The 23,375-nt window shown below is 46.6% G+C and overlaps 1 protein-coding gene across 2 annotated transcripts in view; it reads right to left on the reverse strand.

Moving 5' to 3' along the window:
* Nucleotides 1-12,113: 12,113 nt before the first annotated feature.
* Nucleotides 12,114-23,375, reverse strand: part of SLF2 (SMC5-SMC6 complex localization factor 2) — a 31,778-nt gene continuing 20,516 nt past the window's right edge. For both annotated transcript variants that reach the window (XM_067300178.1, XM_067300177.1), the window contains exons 13-20: nt 22,452-22,628; nt 21,718-21,815; nt 21,013-21,100; nt 20,310-20,435; nt 19,352-19,429; nt 17,554-17,640; nt 16,118-16,186; nt 12,114-14,957 (exon numbers count right to left, since the gene is read on the reverse strand). In XM_067300178.1, coding sequence (XP_067156279.1) covers nt 14,922-14,957; nt 16,118-16,186; nt 17,554-17,640; nt 19,352-19,429; nt 20,310-20,435; nt 21,013-21,100; nt 21,718-21,815; nt 22,452-22,628 — 759 coding nt within the window. In that variant the 3' untranslated portion in view covers nt 12,114-14,921. The remainder of the gene's footprint in view (nt 14,958-16,117; nt 16,187-17,553; nt 17,641-19,351; nt 19,430-20,309; nt 20,436-21,012; nt 21,101-21,717; nt 21,816-22,451; nt 22,629-23,375) is intronic.

Genomic DNA, 23,375 nt, shown 5'->3' on the forward strand with positions numbered 1-23,375 from the left:
GGGGCGGCGCGGGCTGAGGCGCCCGGCGCAGCTCGGCTGTGCGCGGCCCCGCCGCCGCCGCCGGCCCGCGCCGCCCTGCTCAGCGCCGCGCAACGCAGCGCCGCACCGCACCGCGGCGACACCTGGCGGCCGCGCGCAGCGCAGCGCAGCACCGCGCAGCACAGCGCCGCGCCGGGGAGCGGGGCCCGGGGGGCTGGGTGCGGGGGACAGGGGGCAGTGGGGCTGTGGGCAGGGGGCAGACGGGGCCGTGGGTCCCGGCGGAGCAGGAGCCTGGGAAGGAGGCGCCGGAGGGGGGCGGGGGGCCGCGTCTCGCAGGAGCCCGGAGCAGCGCTTCCCTGGGGACCAGGGGCAGTCCCCAGCTCGCCTCATTTTCCTGCAAAATTGCTGCTGCTTCTCGAGTTACTCAAGAGCAAAAAGCGTCTGGAGCCGAGCAAAACCACAGACCCGTCGGCGGGGAGGAGCGAGGCCCAGGCGCGCCGTAATCCCGCTTCCCACTCGCGGGCCCGGGCTCCCCACGCACGCGAAGCCGGCATCACCGGCTTGGGCGGCCCCATCCTGCAGCCCTGAGTCCCACCGACAGCACTGCCGGATCGTCTGCACGAGTCGGGCAAAGCGGGCCAGCTCGATCCGAGCCGATCCGAGCCGGGGGCCGATTTAACTGGCTCTGCATGCCGAGCTCTCGACACGGGGCCCTGCCGCCTCCCCGGCAAATCTTGGCAGGGAGAAAGGGCAGAAAACACTTCCAGGGGGGAGAGAGGAGGGAGCTGCGAGGACGCTAACAGGGGCCCTGCGTTCGAGCCCCTCGCGAGGACAGGGAGGCAGAGGGCCGGTAACCAGCCCGTGACTAGGAAAAGCTGCTCCCAACGGCTGATAAGCGCCCCCCCGCTCTGCGAGGTAACGCCGTACGCGGCGGCGTTGCAGCAGGGTCACCGAGCTGGTTCTGCGATGCTGCTCTGCGTCTCCTTTCTCCCCCAACGCGCCGCGGCCCTTCGCTCCCCGCGTGGCAAACCGGCCTGGCTCACCGGGCTTCCCCTTTACCCTCCTATTAGTGCATGCCTTTCCCTTTAGTCGGCCTTTACCCTAGGTGGAAGCTGGTTTGGAAACACGGGCAGGTAATCATTTCTCTAGGGCCCCCGCGCAGCCAGAGCCCTTTCGTCCTCGGAGGCTCCTGCGGCTCCTCCCCGTGGGGCAGGAGCTGCCAGGTTCAGGCCTGCGCTTGCTTCCTCTTCCAAGCTTTCCAGCCGCCCCAGCCTGGCACGGCCACCAGCAGCACGCCGGCCGGCCAGCCAACCCCTCCTCTTCTCTTCCGTCACGGCAGCAGCAATCCCAAAAGCGCCAACCCAAAGCGCTACCTTTAATCAGCAGGTCGTATCTAGGGCAATTGGAAATCAGCCGGCGCGGGAGGCGGAGGGCTGCTGTGCCTGCGGATGCCGGATTGCCGCTCCCGCTTCGCCTCGGCAGGCCCTTCCATGCCGGTGGTCCGGCGCTGCGTTGCTAGCCGGTGTTTACGAAGCCGTGCTGTCCCCTCCGGACGCCGGCTGATCCCTGCGCTGGGGAGGAGGGCCCCGCCGCGGCACAGCCCTTCCCGGCTGGCACCCAGCTCCCGCGAACCCTGCGCTGGAGTCGGAGCAGGGCTCCCGGCTGGCTGGGTCGCGTTAAAACTACTCAGCAGCGTTCGGAGGCGAGGGCCTTTTCCAGCCCTGCAAGGCAACGCGGGTTGGCTGCCCTCCCCGGCACCCAGACCCGCCGGGGGTCGCGGAAGCTGGTGGTCCCAGGAGGAGCCTGCCTGGAACACCGCTTTTAGGGCCTCGAAGCGTCAGGGTCCTGCCCCCGCTCCCGGGCACCCAGGGCAGAGCGGAGCGAGACGCTACCCACCTCATCCAGCGCGCTCTGTCCTCCCTCCTTAAGTCCTCGTGCGCTTCGGCGGCTAGTTATCATTTCCTCTTGTCCCTGGGCAAAACCAGAGCGTCTCCTCCTCCTCCTCCTCCTCTTCCTCCTCCTCCTCCTCGCCTCTCCACCCCGCTGCTGAGTGCCAGGAGGTCGGACACCCACGCGCCAGGTGCCGGGTGCTCCTCCGCGGCGCGAGGGACCCACCCGGTGCTGCAGCCCGGCCGGACCTGGCTGGGGCTGGAGCGCCGCACGGGGAAGCACCCGCCTGCCCGGAGCAGGAGGGCGGACCGAAGCTGCCGGCACTGGCTGCAAGGCGGAGATGCTTTCGGAGAGGCTTGGCCAGCCTGTCCTACCCAGGGATGCAGGATTTGGGCGCCAGCCCCCCGGGTCCATTCCCTGCCGTTAGCTTCGCTCTCTCCAGTTCTTTGCCAGGGGCTTGCAAATCTTTTAGGGGCTAAAATGCATCGGAGCGAGCGATTATTGGGTTGCAGATGTGCTGTGCTCGCCTCAGCCATCCCATCCCATGGGAATTGGGTGCAGGCGGCTTCACTAGCTGGGGCTCGATGCGGGTGGGCGCTGGAGCCCTCCCGGACAGGCTCTGCTCCAAAAGGAGCCGGCACGCGCAGGAGCACCCCCCGAGGTGCCGAGGGCACGCCGAGACGCCCCGGCTCCGAGCCTCTCCAGCGACGCTCCCTGCCAGGGTCGGGGAGCCAAGGCCTCCTGCTGCCCTGCCGCGCGGCTGGGAGCCGAACCCCGCGCAGGCCGGAGCTGCGCTGGCTCCCGGCAAGGAGCTGTCGGAGCCTGGTGCGTTCGACGCTGCATATTCACAGGCCCGAACTTGCGAGGCTTTAATTAGCTAACGCAAGTCAGCGGCAGCTGGAAACGCGTCTATTTTCAGGGCCTCCGCTGGCTCTGCTGCCCCCGTGAGATAAGGCGAAGAAGGAGTTTAGGGCCCCGCCAGCTGGAAGGCCAGGCCTTTGCTTTTATTCCTACGGCTTTCTCAAGAGCCTCGGAGAGCGGCCACGGGCCGGGCAGGGGACCCCAGCCCTCCCGCGCGGCCCTGCTCCCGCCGCTGGGAAACAGCTTTGCCCGGGAAGAGGTTTTAATTATGGATCGCAGCGGTATAAATACAAACAAATAAGCGGCTTAGCGGGATCGAATAACCGCCAGCGTTAAATTGGAAATAAGCTGGCTGTGTAATTAGGGAGTCCCTCAACCGGCACCACGTGTGGCTGGCGGGGGGCACGAAGCCGCGAGCTTCGGAGCTGCGGCGCCGGGGGAAGGAGGAGGATCCAACCGGGAAAGAGGCGATGAGCCGCATCCCTCCCGGACGCAGGGCTGGGTGCGCAACCGCTCCGTGCCCCTCCGGGGACGCGGGGCAGCAGGACCACACCGGGGCCAGCCCCCACTCGTGCTCATGGCCCTGCTGGCCCTAACGGCCCCAGCCACCCCTGGGTGCCATTCCCCCCCCCCGAGCCGGCACCGGCCCCTTGCACAAAGCTCACGGGCCCCCAGCGGCTCCTCTCTCCTTCCTTTCGCCTTGGACGCGGGGAGGAAAGTGGATTTTGTCCAAGGCGGCTGCAACCCCGGCAGGGTGCACGAGGTGTCCGTACCGACGGGACACACGAGGCTCCCGGGCCTGACCAGCACCTGCGTCCTTTGGTGGAGAAACGGTTCGTTGGGAAGGTCCGGCTCTTCCGTGGCAGCCTCCAGGGCCAGCCTCCCTCTCGCTCGCTCCAAGTGAGAAAAGGGAGATACAAGCCTAATCTCTGGGATCTGTTCTGCCCGCCCTGGGGTTAGACGGGAGGGAAAGCCGATGGTTTCGGGCTTTTCCTTCCGACACGAGACAGCGGTAACCGGAAAAGAAAGCAGAAAGCAGCCCGGCGGCAGCACGCCGGGGTCTCGGCAGTCACCTCTGCCGGAGCGGACGGGCTCCCGCAAGGACCGGCCTGCTTCAGCCGGGCTTCAGCCTCGGCAGCGTCGCACGCGGCAGAGGAGCGGCCAAGCCCACGGGAGATGCCTCGAGCCCGGCGGCAGCGCGCACAGCTTCCCAGCAGCCGAACACCAGCTCGGCAAACTCGGCTCGCTTCCCGAGAGCGCCGCGGACAAATCAAGCCGAGCGTGATGCTCCTCGAATTAGCCTCGGGAAAAATATTCTGGCGGGCACAGAGCATTAAAGGCTTGGGATCCTCTTCCCTTCGAGCTGTTGAGCAAACTCTCCAAGCCACTGCTCCTTCGGGCCGGGAGCCAGCAAGGAAAATCACGATTGCAGAATTGGTCTGAGAAAGTTATACCGAGCTGCAAAAGGCAAGGGCAGGCCAGAAGCCCGCGGCGGAGCGAGGCCTCGCTGCCGCGGGCGCTCGGGGCTTGGTTTCCTTTGGAGACGGGACTTCTTCCCCCGCTCCGTAGAGTTACTATGTCCCTACTCTGCCTGGCAGTGGAAATGGGGATGTTTTGCCCAGGGCAATTTGTCGAGGAAGGCTGCCAGGTGACAAGGACCTGAGCCATGGAGCGTGGTGCCAGCGTGGGTTTTCCAGGAAAGCAGCAGCCTCCGATTTGTTCCCGCAGGAACTGCGGGAACTGCAGTTGCTGCAGGAGACACCCGGGAGTCCAGAGGGGACAGGGCTTTGCCCGGGAGCCGGCCGCAGCCGCCGGCCTCGCGCCCAGGCGGGTCCATGTCCTTCACCGAGGAAGCGGGCAGAGGAAAGGCGGCCGAACGAGCGCTACCGCTGGAGGGAAGGGCAGGGGAAGCGCAGCCCTTCCCGGGCTCCTCGGACCAGCTGGACAGACAGACCGCGCGCGGCCCTGAGTCAGCCGGCCCGCGGCGGGCCGCGACGTGGGAGGGAGCGCGCGGACGGGACAAACGAGCGTTTGGGGAACATCAAAAGCTCGTAGGCAGGGAAAGGCGAGAGGCGTGGGGGGAAGCAGGAGGGACGGAAGGACGCGGGGAGCGGGAGATGTGAGAGACACGGGGAACTCGTTCCTCCGTCTCAGCACGGCCCGGGGCCACCGGGCGGCTGTGACGGAGCAGGAAATTCCTGCCTCCCCAGACCCGAGCGGCCTCTCTCCAGCCCTTCCAGCCGAAAGCAGGACTCAGCATGCGCAGCCTTCGGAAGCGCTCGTTCCCAGGCACCGACACCAAAACGCTGCCATCGACACTATTTAAGAAGAAACAACATCAGCAGCACAGTAAATAACCCTCCGAGCGCTGGCAGGCTGTTGGCAGCCAAAGCCGAGCACACGCGCATCACTCTTAACGGTATTTCTGCGGCTCTGACACTTTGATAGGGGCGAGGGGGTGGGGGAAGAGGGGGAGCTTCCAAAATTTATGAGCGAGGTTTTAAAAATACATCCGCATCCTTCAAAACCTGGAGATGGTGAAGGAGAGCGGCTTAAAAGCTGCCTTCAGAAATGACTGCAAACTCCACGTCTGCCTCCGAAAAGAGGAGTTTGGGAGACCTGCGTGGTTGATGTTGCAAGCGGTGTGCCCACCGGGATCATTTTGCAAGTCTCCGGTATCCGTGCCGTGCATTACAAGTCTCCTGTGAAATAAAAGGTAGGGCTAACAAATTAAGCGTTAAAATCCCTCCAGCCCTAGGGTAATGTCAGCCTTAACAGAGACAGAATTTGGACTGTCGCCTCAATCTCACGGCTTCTCCCCCCCCCCCATCCCTAACCTCCTCCTGATCCGTGCAGTCGGAGTCCCCCAGCCACATTTGGAAACAGACTCCTTTATGCAGAGAAAAGAGCTTCTATGTGTAATTCCGCCGAAACATCTCTACTGCAGGGAATTACATATCAAACAACAAAGCCAAATGAACGTCAGGAAGAACTACCACGGTATCAGAGTCCTTGGTCTTTGCAGATGGACTGTCCCCCAGCAGGGTGCGGCAGAAAAAGCAGCTGAAAAATGCACCAATCATTAAAAACATTTAAAAGTAATTTAGCCTGAGTGACAAGGATGCTCAAAGCAAGTATTTGCCTGCGGAGACAAAATGAGCTGTTCCAATCTCGTCTTTTGTTTTAGTTTTCTTTAAAGTTGCACGGATTGGAAAACGCTGAGCCGAGAGCATTCACAACACAGCCCTCACGCTGCAGCACGGGCATTGCCCAGGGAGCAGCACCGCGAGCTTCCCTCGCACACCCGGGCATCGTGCTCCCAGCCTGCTCCGCAAGGATCCGAATGGACGAGGAAGATGGTCCCCAGGGCCACCACCACACCTCTGCTGAGTTGCAGTGCCATTTAGGAGGATGTTTTTGCCATGGAAACATCTCCCTCCTAACAACAGATCTACCGGCTCACGTCCCAAAAGCAGCCCAGCATTCATTAAACGGTAATTTGTGCTTCCGCGTGACAGAGACTGGAGTCAGCCTTCAGATCCTTTTTCCTTAACTTCTGGGTTAACCCACCAAAAGCGTCACATGTGCCCAGGGTTCCTCCCAGGTCTCCTCCATAAGGAATTATTGGTGGGATCTCCAGTTACACATAGCCTTTTTGAGTGCCCAGTGTTTTAGGTGAAATGTGCAACTCCTCTGCTCGTTTCTGTGTGTACCCAATCTTGCTCTGAAGTTAGAAGTCAACAAAGTTTCTCTCCAGCCTTCAGCAATTGACTTGCTTCTTGCTGGTACCTTCTCCTAGCACCTTTCAAAGCAGTTAATGTATCCAAAGTTTGATTTTTCTGCCCCCTACGTAATCAGATTTGGGGAAGCTGTGGTAAGATGCCTTGCAACCAGTTTTGGTCCTTATGTGTTTTTACACCAAGCTGCATCCACATCCTGGTATTTTAGCACTTCTCCTATTAGGAGACTTTATAAATGGTACTTTTAAGAGTCAGCTGAATTTCTTTGATTCATGTTTCTACATATCCATACAGCTATTTCACCTTTATTAAAAAAAAGAAAAGGGAGCTATTAAGGAGGACAGTGCAAAGCCAGCACACCAAATGCCAGGGCCGGGTTAATAACCTATGCATTACCTCCCAAACACCCAGGCTGTCTGGAGCCGGCCGCTGCTACCCCAATCGGGCTGACTCAGGTCTTCATCAGTCAGAAAAATGCAGCTCTGTGCAGACTCCCGCACGCCTCTTTTGGACAGCCCTTAAGATGAAGGGTCTGTCGACAGCCCCACACAGGAGTTAACCTGTCTTGGTTCGCACCCTGGAAGCGGGCTCGTTCCAGCCGCCCCTGCTGCGTTTTCCCGGGCCGTTTCGCTGTGTGCATGCGGCGCACGGTGTGTGGTTGGGGCCAGGCCAACCCTCCTAACCAGCCACAGCTGCATTTACATGCTTCAGGGAAAACGTGCAATATGAATACTGATAAATTGATCTCACGTGAAGGCTGTTCAATTCTCATCTCATGACTGGACAAGTACACTGCGTCCTCCCATGCCTGCTCCAGCAATGTCACTAAGCTGCTCCTTTGCAAGGACACTTCCGAGGCGAGGGAGCAGGCATTTGCAAGACACCCGTCATGATCATTTATTTATTCCTGTCGTTTCTGACCCCCAAGGTAAGAAGAACATTGCAGCACTGCAGGCACGAAACAACAAGCTTTGTAGGTCATATCAGTGTGCAAAGTACCATTAGGAACCACAGCACGAAGCAGCAATAATACTCCCTTTATTCCGCCATATACTTCAACACCATTTAAATAAACGTAAACAGCTATTTGTGGACAGGGCTTGTACGACACGTCTACTTAGGAACACAGGACTAAAATGGAGCAAGAGCAGTAAGTTTGTTATCTCCCCTATAAACAAGCCAGAATAACCACAGCACTGATAGGCTTAGTGACATGTCCAAGGGATCCTGGGCAAAAGAACAGCAGGGAAATCATTGTAAATCTTACACTCACAGATTTATGCACTATCCATTAAACTGCAGCTGCGAAACACAAGTCCTTTCCTGCCATCCTCCTCTCTGTGAAGGACAGCAGGGCGGGAAAACATCATAGGACTCAAAGATTGGAAAGCGACCTTCAAGAACCAATTGGATCATCTCTGAAAACTAGCGAACAGCCAACCTTGATAGCGTTCCTTGAATCCTTTCAGCAAATAATGACATTGATTGCCAAAAATTATCTGATAATGCAAAGCCAGTGAGAGATAGAGTGAGTCATCATCTCCCAAGCATATTTAACTCCCTTTTGTCTTTGCAATGACAAAAGTCACACTCTTAGCTGGAGCAGGGTGAGGTTGCCCCCAAGAGGCAAATCAGACACAGCAACTACAGAGAGAAAACACTGAGTTGTGATCTTAAGGTACAACATAAGAAGAATTAAAAAAAAAAAAACCACACTCGTATGCTCTTATTTTCACTTCTCCAACAGGTGAAAACATCTAACCGATGGGGGGGGGAAGGGGAGAGGAAGAAGTTGTTTTCTGGTGTTTCATTGGGTTTTATTGAGTTCTACTGGAAAACCTGAACCATAAGACTTATTCTTGTTTTTCAGTCTTGCAGTGTTATTACAAAGATCAAAAAGGTCCCTGGGTTTTCCTCAGTGACACATAGCATTTGATCCCACACACCTCACTAGCTTCCTCTGACCAAGGGCTTGCGTGCAACACCTTCAAGAGTAATTTCTGTCTCAGGAATGGAAGGAGGGAGACAATCATGAACATGATGGTGAGTTTGGGAACTGTGAGGGATTGCATGACACGAAAAGCCTCGACCGCCAATTTAAAATATAAAGGCAGCTCACCACGTCAGACCAAAAGCCCAGCATCTTGGAGGAGTACAATAACAGGACAAATGTATGGGGACACCTCCCCAGCACGTTTTCTCATCCCTCAGGGATCTGCAGTTTGAAACCTTCTGTTTACAACACACTATTTTGTAGACCTTGATGGATTTTTCTGCCATCAAATACTTTCTCACCCTTCAAGCTTTTAGCATCCACAGCTTCCTGAGGCAAGGTCCACAGCTCCACTGTCTCCTTTTGTTTGCTTTGATCCTTCCTGCAAATAAAAGAACTAGAGAGTCTGAAGTCAAATTACAGAGTGGCACTGAGTAACTACTCTCTATTTAGCTTTTTTTAGGCCATTTGATTTTACAGCTCTCTATCTTACTCCCTCACATTACACTTATTATCTATTTCCGGGCTGAAGAGCTCTAGCCTACTTAGGCAACTGCAATTTGCTTTACTCACATCCTACACACACACACACACACACACGCAGAGGTTCCCTCCCAAAGGAATAAACCTGCATCTGCAATATAGTCTACACTTCAGCCATGCCTCAAACTACTTTTCAGCAGGAAGGTTGAAATACCCCGGCTGGAGTTTTACCCAGGAGACTTACGGGCGCCTTGCAGGTCCTCCCCGCTCGGCAGGAGAGAAGAGCCCCATACCACCAGCAGCGAGTATGTGCTGCAGCACCCGAGGTTACTGTCAGTTCAAAAGCAGAAGTGTCATCTCCAAGATGACTGCCATGCTCACTCCTGCCAAACTCTTAATTATGAGGACAGCTGACACAGTTTCTCAGCAAACAGCACTCACGTACTGCAGGGGAAAACGGAATGAGGGCAAGAGAAAAATAGGCTATAGGAGAAAATCATCAACTGGAATGAAAAGCACGTTGTGCGGTGCAAACTTCATCACAACAACGCTGGGGCCCAAATACTGAAAAAACAGGTTAGTACACAGGGGAGGCAGGAAACGTTCAGCAAACGTGTAAGAGGAGTGAGAGACAGTGCAGCAGCAGCTAAGCGACTCTCATCTGCCAGGCCTTTCCCCACAGCTTGGGTTAAGGCAGAGTATCCAGATTCACGGTTTCCAAGCATGCAAATGAATGCATCTATGCAAGAGCCTGAATGATGCTGTCTGAAGAGCCCACAGCTGCCCTGCACGATTTACAGTGCCTTTACAAAAGCCTGCAGCGTGAATAAAACAGGAAACTTAGTGCCTAGCCATCCCCTCCCCACCACCAAGCCTGATGACTTTATGCTATTATTTTTATTCTAACCACTGCCTGATGGTCAGGCCGGAAAGGAAATGGACCTCCCGCTACTGCTTAGGCTGTAAGAGCCAGGCCTTTAATCTCCGAGTAGGATTTAAGAAGAGAGAGCCAGACACCAAGCTGCAATGCCATCAAGCCTTTAAGCCAAGCCACAGTTCACAGCACTTGCTACTCTAGTGAAGGACTCTCACCCAGTAACACAAAAGCGGCAAACATCCATTTACACTGCTTTTCTCTGAAGCACAGAAGTAACATTGCTCACCCAGACTCAAGTGAAGGAAAACGCAAAGGAAAACACTGGGAAAAGGGTGTGTGAAACTGGCCTCTCATCCTGTGGCCAGCAGCTCTCCCCTCTCCATACCATATGGGTCACACCTGCTTTAGAAAGCTCCAGGCCTCCCCCCCAAGCTGACAGCAAAGATTAAGCAGCTTTGATGACCATCAAGGGAACACTCTGAGTTACCGTCCCCTCCCCTATTACTTAGCACCTACATGAAATTGGGGGAAGGGGGGAACAGGAAAGCCAAAGAAGAAACGCCACTAACAGCTTACCATGCAGTGGTAGGGGAGACATTCAAAAAGGTACAACACATCCAAATCCTGCTTAAAGACCACATGAAAATAAATTCTGAAAGGCAGCTCCAGCACACAGCTTGCAAACACAAAGTATGGGGAACAGCTGTCAGCACCCAGGCCAAAACACCAAGAGAGGAAGATAGGAGTGTTTTGCCTCTCTCACCACCCAGCACTACCTTTGATACAGGATTAAGTATTCCCTCTCAACTTCCTTAGTGCAAAGATGAAGAAATATTGTCTGAAAGAAGCAGAACTCAGGCAAAACTAAAGAGTAAATCTGTAAGGAGAAGCCCTTCTAGGAATTTACCTTCTCTAGCAACCCTCCCATCAGCAGCCCACATTACCCCACAGCACTGAAAGTCCTTCTCAATACCAAGATAAAATTGGGTCCCATCAGTTAAGCTGGCAAAGCATCCACAAGGCAAAACACCAAGGTATTTTACACCCCAGGGGAAGATGAAGGAAAAAAAAAAAAAGATATTTTGAGCCTCACGAAGAGTGTTCAGATAACACAAACCACAGGGAACGTGCTAAATCCACTAATGATGGTCTGACCTCTCTGGGCAGCTCCTTTGTCCATGCTGTGTTCACCAAGGGCAAGGTATGCACTGCACAGCCCTCTGGAAGCTTTAATTAAGTCAGGATCCCACAGTGGCTTTCCTCAGCTCTGCAGACTCCCACAAGCTCATCAGACCTGTTCTCTGCTCTCCAGGCTGGCTTCTCTTCTCTTTTTCATGACACCGAAACAAACACTAATATTCCAGTGCCAACAGCTGTTCCTCAGGCACAATGGGTTTTTTTCCACTGGGAATATTCAGGCAAAAATAAGTTTCTCAAGAGCTCGTAAGACCATGGAAAGAGCTCCCAGAAAAAATAGGAGGGGCATCTCCAGCAGCACCCTTTCAGATCTGCTTCTTCCAGTGGAAAATAAAGTTACTCAGACACTAAAAGCCAGTTGAAGAGAAAAACTACCAAGCCAGGGATACTGTACTACATATACAGTTCCCCTCCCTGGGAAAGGAGAAGAAAAACAAACATACACCACCAGTGTTAATACTGTGGTTTGAAGCGCTCCTGCCAGTGATGGGGCCAGCCGAAGAATCCCCTGTGGAACGCAGCCACCTGCAGGCATTCGCTTGAATCTCCAAGGACAGTGTAGTCTCCCTCTCAGTCCACGCGGCTGGTGTCCATCCCTGGGCCAGGGCATCTCTGAAGACCCAGAGGTGGCAGCTAGACAACGCTGAGCACAGGCACCCTTGATGAAGTCAGAGTTGGCTTGCCTGTGTCAGATTAACCCTGCACCATCCATCCATCATTATTAAAGAGGGTCTTTTCCCACTACCTCTAAAATCCTATCCTGTAGCAATTTTACCAGCTACTCTGTCAGAAAGAACGGCACATTTTGAGTCATCTGAACTTCCCAATGGGATTCTCAGCTCACCTACCAGCTTTAGGGATTTCAGAGAGGCCCTGCAACCACTACATCAATGAAGCATACATGTCCTGCTGATCTGCAGCCAGACCTACCTGCAAGTCATTAATCACTTCTGAAAACCCCATCCATCACTCTGCTGCACAACGGGAACAGTGAGAATAAGAGACGTGCAAACAACTTTGCTGGCAGGTTTCTTCAACTTAAAAAGTCACACAGAAGCTTGTCAGAAAAAAAAAATTACAAAGACCATAAATGTGTATTTTAAAGTTAGCCTTTAATTTCTGGACTGTGATTACTGCAATAAAGTGCACCTAATTGCAAATGAAATGAGATAACATGGCTCTTAATACAGCTAGCATAATATCAAAAGATAAACCTCAGTGCAAAATGCTTATCTGAAGACAACCAAAGTAGTTAAGACATTTACTGTGCAATCAGCCTTTTTCAATATATGTAACTTCTGGCTGGGAGCCAGTAAATGAGCCAGCAAAACGCAACAGCAACAGGTTTGCTATTTCATTTCCAGGAGTCCTGAAGCAGCACTCAGCTCAGCAGTCCCTTGCAAGACTCTGCAGCAACGCTTTGGGATCATCTCTGTAAAGATACTGATGGGCTCCAGTGGAATCAGGATCCAGACTTAAGCAGCTGGGAAATTATTAGTCAGCTACAAAATGGATGGAAGAGAGTCTGGAGCAACTGGGAGCCAGAGAGAGAGGGAAAATGCCAGAATATATACAGAGGCATCAAGGAGGAAAACACAGAACTGGCTGAGCTAGGAATTACTTCAAGACTTTCTCCATTTATAGTAAGCTAATCAGCTGTGAACCTAAGAACTACAATGACCGCAGTGTGCCTGAAATAGGACCTGCAGCCATTTTTTGTGAACTAGAAGTTGATGCGTGCCCATTTTATGCAGAGACATTTAATTAGAAAAGTATGTCTATTTTTATTTTTCATTGGTCTGTTAAATAAAAGAAATTTCAAAGTGGTTATTTAGTTTGGAAAAAAAACCCAGCAGTTTCAGTGTGCTTTGAACTGCAATACAAAAGCTGTTCATCTAAACCCCACCCCTTTCCTTCCCCAAAATGTACAGGACAGTAACTTCAGCTTTACATAGTAAGAAAATATATACACATTAGATACAGTAAACATTCTGTACTTTTGAAACTTTATACAACGTTAGTGAGAAAAATATAAACATTAATAAAATTACATAAAATATATTCACACAGTAACCAACTGCTACCAGGGAGGAGGCTGATACACTATCAAAGACAGACAGAGCACAGGATGGCATTGCCATCCCTATACAACACCAAGTAATTTTTTAGCCTAAAGCAGTTCTATTGCCAAACAAAGATACCCTTTGAGGTAGATTCTTCCAATTCTTAAATGACATGTTGAGATAAAAAAGGGGTTTTGTTTCTCTTCCTGAATATTGCCATCAGCGTAAGTCTTGTTCTAACAAAGATAAGCTGATTATCCTGTGAAGGGTACAGAGATGCTGCAGTTTTAGGCTAATTCACTAACGCTTGAAATGAAAGACAAAACATTTAATATGAACTTGCAAATAAAATAACTTCCCTATAAGTCATGTGTCTATTCTATAGCAGTTCCTTTATATATAATGTACATATTTAAATTTGGAGGGGGGGGTTGTTTGTTTTTATTTTTTTTAAACTTTGAGACTTATTTTACCTTCTCATTTTGAAAAGTTGTAGTGAGTCTATCATACAAAACAAGACAGGGTAATCTACAAAAATTAAAAGGAAACAGTATTATAAAATGCACATGTAGCTATTATTAAAAATCTCACTTTTTAGGGGAATCCCAGTTGGTGCTTCTATCCAATACCTTAATTTATTGTTCATATATACACACATCCTACAGACAAAACACAGTGTAAGATTTAAATGATGGCATTTGCACAGAAAGCATAAAAGGAGACAGCATTTTCCTTCGGTTATTCCACAAACAGCTCTTGGAGCTTTGAGCACACATTGTATATGTGACAACACCTGGCACACAGGATTTCAGACTTCATATGGCTTTCACAGTTATTCTTACATATACGGGCCAAACGCTTGCTATCTTCTCAAATCTCCATTGTGTTGATATCCTAGGAATAGTATTTTCTCCATTTAAAGAAAGGTGCTGAAGCCAGATAACAAATACAGGTAAACTTGTATCTTAAAGAGCAGTACAACGATACCACCCACGTAACAAGATCCCCTTCATAATATGGTCTTAGAGAATCACTTCCTGCACAGTCACATTCACTGTATAAAGATGAGGAAGTTAAAATGAATGCATTGCTGTAATGAAAGATTCTGTTCCGTTATCCGATAACCCACAGCCATGAAGCAAAGCATCATCCAGTTAACTACCTGTTGGGGCACAGGCACTGCTCAGCTCTGCTTCCACCCTCAAGCAAAGAAGAGGGCAGTCACTTGCTCACACACAACTGCTGTGTTTTGCACTATTCAGAGACACTGGATGGTCACGCCGATTCTGCTTTGCAGATAAACATGTGCAGGCAACTCCATTACACAGCCCAATTCTGAACTATTTCCTCACCTGCTCGCAACAGCAGAGACCTAATGCTGTTTCAGAACTCACATTTCATTTCATAGGGCAGTTCTCTTTCCTAGTCATGTTGAACCAATACTTACAGGTGCATACAGGCAAGAAAACTAGACATTTTCAAAGACCTTATGTATTGGTGATTAACAATAGAAACCAAATGAGAAAGCTTCCCTCAGCTTTCAATACGATAAAAAATTACTGGCTAATTCAGTCATGGCTATAGAAAGGACTGATTTTTTTTTTCCACTTTACTCCATTCATTTTTTCAGAAGTAGCATATTGGTAATAAATGCAATTCCAATCAAATTGTATAGTTGTGTTTTCAGTATTTGCCTGAACCAAAGTCAAGCCTTAATTCAGGTATCTGATTTCCTCTGTTCCAACCAAGGTGTAGCTCCATTCACTCTACATCTTCCTTGGCTTCAGAAAAGATCCTTGTTCAATTTTTCTGCTATTTTCCCTGAACTAGGCAAGGTTTCACAAATCTGGCTCCCAGAAATCATGCAGTTTTCCCTAAAGAGTAAAAACAAAATAGAAAACAACTCAGAAAAATCAAAGATACCTTGAGAGTAAAGCAGGCAACTGTTTAGCTTGAGATCACCCTGTTGTGCTACAAGTCCCTAGAACTCCATTTGGAAACACTTGTCAGTGAACAGCCAGTTTCCCCATGTGTGAATCAAACCCAAATATCTTTGAAAAAACAACTTTAAAACAATTGTATCATTAACCATTTTCATCAACCAGTAAGTAGCTTCTGCAACGATGTGCTACTACTATCCAATTCCCTTCCTGCTACGTAACAAGAAACCTTACCCACATTACAAATTATATCTTTTTGCTCACTGCTGAGAATGACTAATATGCTTTACAGATGAATGTTTAATTATACAAATTTTAACTGAAATTAATACTAAGCATATATGCATTTTTTAAACTTTATGTAAGAGATATGCTAGATTACTAGAAAGCTAAGCAAAAATTTTAAGACAAGTAGCTTTACATTCCAGGACAGGACTTAAACGGATGGAATCTGATCACGCCTGTCAACCCTAGACTGGTAGAAACAGCTCTGAGCTCTTGATATCAGTAAGGATTATCCATCTATTCCACCCAAGGCCAGCTAGATATCATGAAGGCAAATAATTATGAAAGACTACTCATGTAACTATTTATTATTGCATACCTTTACAGAGTATGAAAGTTTTCAGTGCAAGAAATTAGACATATTCAAAGAGGAAAAAGGATTATCAAAGGCTGTTAAATACAAAGGTAGCCAAAACCTTGGACTCAGGTAGTCTCCAGGTCACACACTGCTAGACAATAGCAGGAAGTGCATCGCTGCATTCCTGCCACACACAAACTCCTTTCCAAAGCATCTGCTAATGACTATAATGAGAGACAGGCGCTTTGATTTGACTCAGTACTAGCATTTTTAAGGGGTTAGGTAGCTATTTTCAAAAAACAGCACTTTTAAGGATATAGATGAAATCTTGTTTTTCACTTAAGTTAAAGAACTTTAACAGAAGACTATGCTACGATATCTGAGTGTATTCCACAGCCACACTATGAAGCAAAAAAAAAAAAAAATTTTAAGACTGTACTATTTTCTAATGCTAAGGAATGAGTCAGATGCACCCTGCAATATGAAAAGAAAAAAGGTTTCATTACAGTACCTGAGTAGGCCGAGTGTTTTGTATCATATCTTGCCATTTGCCATATATCCTAGCAACCAAGTCTTTCACCTGCAAATGCAGATTGATTAGTTTAGCCACTTAAGAAAGAAAGAAAGAAAAAAAAAAAACCCAAACCCAACCCCTCCCCACACAGACAACAACATTTACAGGGAGGGAGCAGTTTTAGAACTGGCACACAGAATACCACCACCTCAATTCCTACCAGAACCAGGGAATTTTGGACTTTTAAAAGTCATGTACTTCCACACAAACACATTATAGGCAGATGATTTCCTATGTAAGTGTTCAGAATCAGCATGCAAGCCTCCGATCTCTAAACACCCATCTCATCCCTCGGGTAAGTTGGGTTTGTAACAGAAATCTGACAGGTCACAACTGGAAAAGATGTCTGCAACAGCAGTCGTGGAGGCCAGCTACGCAGTGCTGTGCAGTCTGCCTCTGAGAGGAATTCCTGATACATAAAATCTCACTTTTCATAACCAATTACAAGCAGGTGTTTAATACAAGCCATTCAGAACTAAGATTTGTTTCATATGCTGTATAAAAACCAGCACAGTGGTGCCCTCTGGAAGTTACTGTACTATCATACAAATAAAAGAAGTGATGGGGAAAAGCAGAGAGTGGATTTTTCCCTTCCTGCACAAGGGCAATAGAAAGAAAAGAGGCAGGGAACCGCAATACAAAAATTCAAGGCAAGATTCATTAACTTGTGAGGGGGACCCATGCTCTATTAATTAGGCTGAATAAAAGAGGTCCTTCTTGAGTGGTAAGAATGCACATAAGTGCAAATGTTTGATTTAAAGCTGAAAAAGCCAAGGCTTTTCAAAGTCTAGCTCTGTCACTTTATCAGTGATCTGATGTGGCTTGCTACAGCAGCATGTAAAGCATGGAAGTCTTAGAATTAGGACTATTATTAGTCAGCCACACACCACAAAGCAAAGGAAAGGCAATCATCCAAGCCTGATGCTACATTATATAGTATTGGCTTAAATCCACAACTTTAACTCACTGTTCTAAAAATAAAGACAGACATGCAAGAGAATCAGGCTAGTTTCTCAGTCCTGTTTATCCTGCCCCGCATATAGCCTCTGCTCTTAAAAGCAGAAGATTGCTTCCTTCAATGATCATCAGCTACCAGGAAAAGAAAAGAGCAGTTGTGTGGGTCCTAAAAGTCAAGACGCCTGGGCTAAAAGGAAAATAAGCACATTACAGTTGTCAGTGTCTCGTTAGCAATAAGAGTATTTTCAGTACATTAAAATGGGTGCATAAATATGTAGGTATACAGGCATAATGCAGATAGAGAAACTAGGAAAAAGAAACCTGTGGGGAATTCTTAGAACTTCCAGCACTGGGATGAGGGAACAACACAAATCAGGAACACTTAAAAGAAAATCCCAGCAACAACAAAAACTTACCTTAGATCGATAAAACAGCCTTGCATCTTCCCTAATATCACATTTTATGTGCTTATCTAAGGCACCACAAAGCTTCAGTAAGTGTTGCTAAATAAAAACAAAAATATACACCTTTTAAATCCTTCACATTGAAGCTAAAAAATTTCTCAAATATTATTTCAATTTAAAAACGATATGCTTCTGTTCAAAATTTCCCCCAAAGTATACATTAAGGAACAGGGAAAGGAAATAAAAAAAACTGATCAGAAGATCTTCTGTCAGTTGCTGATATGCACCTGGTAAACCATGTCTAAGAACTTAAAATAATAGTTCACAGTTGTATCAGAGCAGAATCGTGTCACAAATTTTAGAGTTCCTGCTAGCTAAGTTATAAGACCCTCGTGCCCCCAAAGTAGCAAGAACGGTACCATTCAAATATTTTTTCAATAAAAAACGTTCTGAATTTACAACAGCTAAAAATAACATTTTCAGCAATAACAACACAGTTCATTTTCTTTTGCAGTCCACAGGAATTGGAGTAGCAGGTAAAACATACTCAGGGTTTATGCACTGGCCTTTCATTTCTCTAATTTTCTGATGACTTTTATAAAGCTTTTTTGCAACTTCATAATCTCTTAACAACAGATCCCAAGATCTCTGACTTTCTGTGAGTTTCTTCATAAAATTCCTGTTTTCAATCCCTCACTGAACTGCTGTAAAGAGGCTCCATTCTGTAGAACAAGTGAAACACGCCAAAATTCTACTTTTGAGCTTCTGTGAGTGTCTCAAGAACATGACAATTTACCCATCCAATTGGCAGAGGACCAGCACTGAAACAGTAATATAGATTTTTACACAAAGCCTAGCCTGCGTGATATTCATGTACTGTCCAGTTCAGCCACGCACCTCTTTCATTTGGTTACCAAGTCAATGACTAAGAGGCTCTTTCTTCAATAAGAAATTCTAGGACATCACTTTCTCTTTTTCTAACCAAGTTCTCCACAAACTTCAGAAAGACAGTTGGAAAAAACAAACCTCAGACCACCATCACAATAGAATCATTTCCTTTACCAAAGACAATTTTGCTTCAGATTACACTCTATAATAATCTTTTTGCACTTGAGTAGGAAACAGAGACGCTTAAGCCCCAAGACGTAAGCAAACATCACTACTTTGCCTCTGTCTTAAAGAGTTCATAGTACAGACATATTTCTTAGTAGCCAAGGGCAGTTCCACAGGGCAGAAGATGTACACAAACGCCTTGCAACAAGCAACTCACTGTAGAAGATCACAGAAATCTGAATAGGATTACTGAAAGGTTAAACAGGTGATATTAGTTAATGTTCACATCAGATGGTGCAAGGGAGCTATCACTACAGAGAACAGAAGACATAAGGTCTTAGTCTTCACCTGATGCACGGCTGCACTCCACCACTTAACAATACTTCACTATGTACTTAAAACTGTTGGTGCGTTTGAGCAAACAGTATTTTACTAGATATTTTCAAAATGTTTTTCTTCTAGAATGCAAAATTTCAACTCAATTTAGAAAGTCCATAGGATCTTTGGAGCTCTTAGAATTTCTGTGTCGAGTTAATCTGCAGTAACTTTCAGAGAAAGATAACAAAATATGTGTCTTCTGATCCAAAGTCAAATGCAAAAGAGGTCTCTGTATTCATTTAGCCTCAGAACAAGTTTCCCCCAGTGCAGGTATCCTCTGGTGATCTTTTATCACATGATAGCTCTTATCAAGATAGACCAAAAACACATGATAATTAGTCTTTTAAAATCTAAAGATCTAGCCACCAAAGTTACTTACCCTTTGGTTAGAATTTACAACGTCAAAGAAACTAGCTTCGCTGACTAGATGAAGGAGGATGTAGATTAGGTAGTATGTCTAAAGAGAAATCAACAAAACTTTAGCATTCAAAGCACAAACATAACTGTTCACATTTAAATACAGCATGATCCTTGCTTTCTGGAATGATTCAATGTTATGTCCCTACTGGAATCCTCCAATGGCCAATTCAATGGACATGTACATCTACACATTTGCCCAAAAAACTAATTTGAAACAGTATATTTAAATGTTTGTAAGTAACATTTTAAAACAGTATTACACTGTTTAAAGTTACCTAAGTTAGCTACAAGGCTTTCTGTAGTTTTAATTATTGAAAATTAAATTTACCAGTTGGCTTTGTTTTCCTGCCATCTACATTCAGATCAAAATATTTGCTAAGAGATTTCTTGGTAGACTCAAATAAACAAACCAATACCTAATTTTCAGCTGGCTGGAAATACTAAACCTTTACCAGGTTACCTTTCTAGTATGGGTTTATAAGAAAAGGTTCATGAAAATATCTTATTCTGAAGCCTGTAGGTGGAAGGTCCGGCCCCACATCTATCAGTTCCCACTGATCACACCAGAAGGGAGGAAAGATGGTCCTGTGATTATAACGTGGTTGGAAGACAGGACTAAAAACATCCAGGTGACTTAGCCACATCGAAAATATGACTGTCTCTGACTGTAACATAACCTAACACAGCTTCCTTTGTCATATACTGTTTCTTTCCTTCCTCCGTAACTATAAGCAAAATGGAATATGGGTAATATTTTTAACCTATACAAATGAAGAGCAAAATAACTACAAAATACTGTAAGCCATTATACGTACAGAACTGCCTTCAAACAATTAACAGAAGTTAAAAGAAATGTTCTCAAATTTTTGGAAAATGCATAAAAAGACAAATGCAAAAATCTGCTATTAACGACATACCTGCTGTTCTAGTTCTGTATGAAGGTGCTCTCCACTGACATCATTCTGCTGCTCTAATCTTTCTCTTGTCCTCTTTAGTAGACTAGAAGGTTTCATGTACACCAGATACTGACGCAGAAGAGACATCTACGGATAAAACAAATACCTCAAGAAATTGGACTGGTCTACTGACACTGGAAAATTTGATACACAGTGCCATTGCAATATTATTTATTCACTAAGACAAGAACATCTATAAAAGAGATTTCCAATTAAAATGGAGGTTTTCATGCTCCAGGTAGTTTTTGACTATTCACAAATTCAAGTGTTTGTGTGTTGCCTTATTAAAACATCAACCCTAAGGAAACAAAGAGTGATTTTACAGAAGACCAAAAGGAAGACAGAAAGAAGCACAGAACTATTTCCAATGTCCAAAATGAATGTTTAGGCACATCCATAACACCGCTCTTAAAAACTGCAGAATTTGCAGGTTATACATATGTGTAAACATACTTCTGATACTAATCAGAACTAAAAGTTACTAATCTGACATTTTTCAGGCTTCTTAAGGGGAAAAGAGGCTTACAGTATTAAGACATAAAACGCATTCAAACACAAAAAATTATGTATATGCTTTCTAAACTTTAAAGCAGCCTTCCCCTTCTGACACACTTCAAACTCTGGAGCAAATTACATGCACACACACACAACATATATGCAGTACCTGCTCGTCACTGGTATCGGGTATTCTTATATGCTTTTTATTAAGAAGCTTTGAAATAATCACTAGGCTAAGTCGTCTTCTTACTTGCCTGAAAAATAAACTTCTTTAAGTTTTTTTTCCCCTCAGAGAATGTCTCAAATCCACATCATTTCTAGAAAGCATTATGAGGCTATACATGGCTTCCCAAGACATACACTTGCCTAGAACAAATTAGTTGTATTTTCTGAATACTGGTGCTATAGAACCAGTAGAAAGGCTAGCAAGATATAGGTATCATTATCTCATTGCAGCTTTTCTTGTGCACAGGCAAACACTGTTAGATGCTTGCCTCCAAGCCTGGAGCTGAGGATCCAGATCAGTAACACTTAACAACAGACATGAATCACCCAACATTTAATTTATGGATCATTCAGGCAAAAGTGTGAGTAAAACCCTTTACTATAGAATTCCAGGATGTTTGCAGCCCAAAACCTACATGGTATATAGGCTAAAATGTAAAATAACTCTGTAGATAAAATAATCCAGTAGAGCTGATTAAGATGGTACATACGCAATGAAAAAAAATTGCACATGTCTGCAAGATACAAGAAAACACAAATATTTTTTTAAAGCACCACATAATACCTATTGCATTTATCAGACTTTGGGTTTATACAAATAAACTGCTAACGATACTACAGATTTCTGATGTTACAGTGCCATTACCTTCCACGTATTATCCAGCTAGGGACCAGCTGAACCAGCCACAGGAGATTATGGTGCTGACTAGAGAGTTCACTCACTGCTAGGCAGAGCTCAGGCATCTTTAAGAGAACAAATGCAAGAAAACCCAAAACTACTGAAAAAAAGGGTATAGCAGGCAGTTGCTTTATTTGCAAAGGAGTACACATCTACTCCCTAGAAACATACACAGCATAAATATTAAAAGGAATTGGGCTAATAAGACATGATGTGCATAAAGATATTTCTGCATTGCACCTGTAGTTAAGCCTGCCAAATATTATTTTACAGTAGGGTAGTTGAGATCAGGTTGTTTTTTCCTGACACGCAACAAGCACAATCACCTGCTTCACTCTTTCAAAGAGCCATTTCAAACATACAGCAATTTTGCTAAATATAAGATTATTGGTTAGTTCAATACAACAGTTCCCTTGCAGAACAGGGGAGGGAAGCACAATGGCATGGGGCAAACCCCTTCTCAGTGAGCCCACCCACATCCCAAATCACATACGTTCAGAGCTCCCAATTTGCTCATACAACGTTTTCCAGCAGTATTTTTGATACATCAAAACCAAACACACACCAAAAAATCCCTCAGACCTCTCCCCACTTACCCCAAAATGTTCATCATTATGAATGAAAACTTCAAAACAGTAATGTCTCAAAATTTAAGTTACAATTTTATATCTCTAGTACTACAAAATTAATTATGAAGTTACCTTTGTATCCCAGTCTTTTATACTTTTCAGAAGCTTTACGAAAAGGCACTGAAAATCTATCAAAGGAATTTGCTTTAATTGTTTCTCCAAGCTTATTTTAAGTAGTGATAGAAGCAACAGCAATATTTCTTGATCAGTATATCCGCCTTGATATACTGTTGTACAAAAGCCTAGAAACTTTGAAAGAAATAAAAAGCATTAAAATCTGAAATTGGTTTAGCCCCTATTAAAATAGGATGAGAACTTAAGTTTTCCACCCTCACATTAAGATGCATTTCAAATGATAAATTTTTTTTTTAATGCTCTTATGTAACAAACATCCCTCCCATCTCTCAGTAACAGTTTGCAGACACCCCCCCCCACACACACACTTTCTTTTAACCACCTCCAGGAGGCTCATCTTGCAACCGTTTAGAGAAATACTTTTGAACGATTGCAACATTCCCTGGGAATTACACGAATACGAAAGATCTTTCTCCACTGCACAGATAATCTTATTCTAACTGGATGAAAGACTGCTGACAGACTTCCTAGCTACACAAGCAATACCGAAAACAGCCATCAAAAATTCTCTCCCCACTCAAGTATTATCATAAGGGTTAACTACAACATAGTATAGGGGATGTGTGTGTAAATGAGATCACAAATTAACTAAGGTAGATTTGTATTGTCTCTAGCAGAGATGCTCAAAAGCGTTTCCTCCTGAACCTAGTGATTTCATAGTTACAAATCTCTCCAAATAAATGTTAGGAGGATTCAAATACTTCCACAAGTAAGTTTGAAATTGGTTATACAGTCAGTATTTTCACCACAAGACCTTTAATCAAGGAGAACTAGCTTGTGAAGTGTGCCCAGAACTCACTCAGCCTATGGTCTCACAGAACAGGGCACGGATCTAACAGCTCACGTCCTCAAAAGGGCTCC

Source organism: Apteryx mantelli, chromosome 7 (assembly GCF_036417845.1).
Source record: "Apteryx mantelli isolate bAptMan1 chromosome 7, bAptMan1.hap1, whole genome shotgun sequence".
Taxonomy (NCBI): Eukaryota; Metazoa; Chordata; class Aves; order Apterygiformes; family Apterygidae; genus Apteryx; species Apteryx mantelli.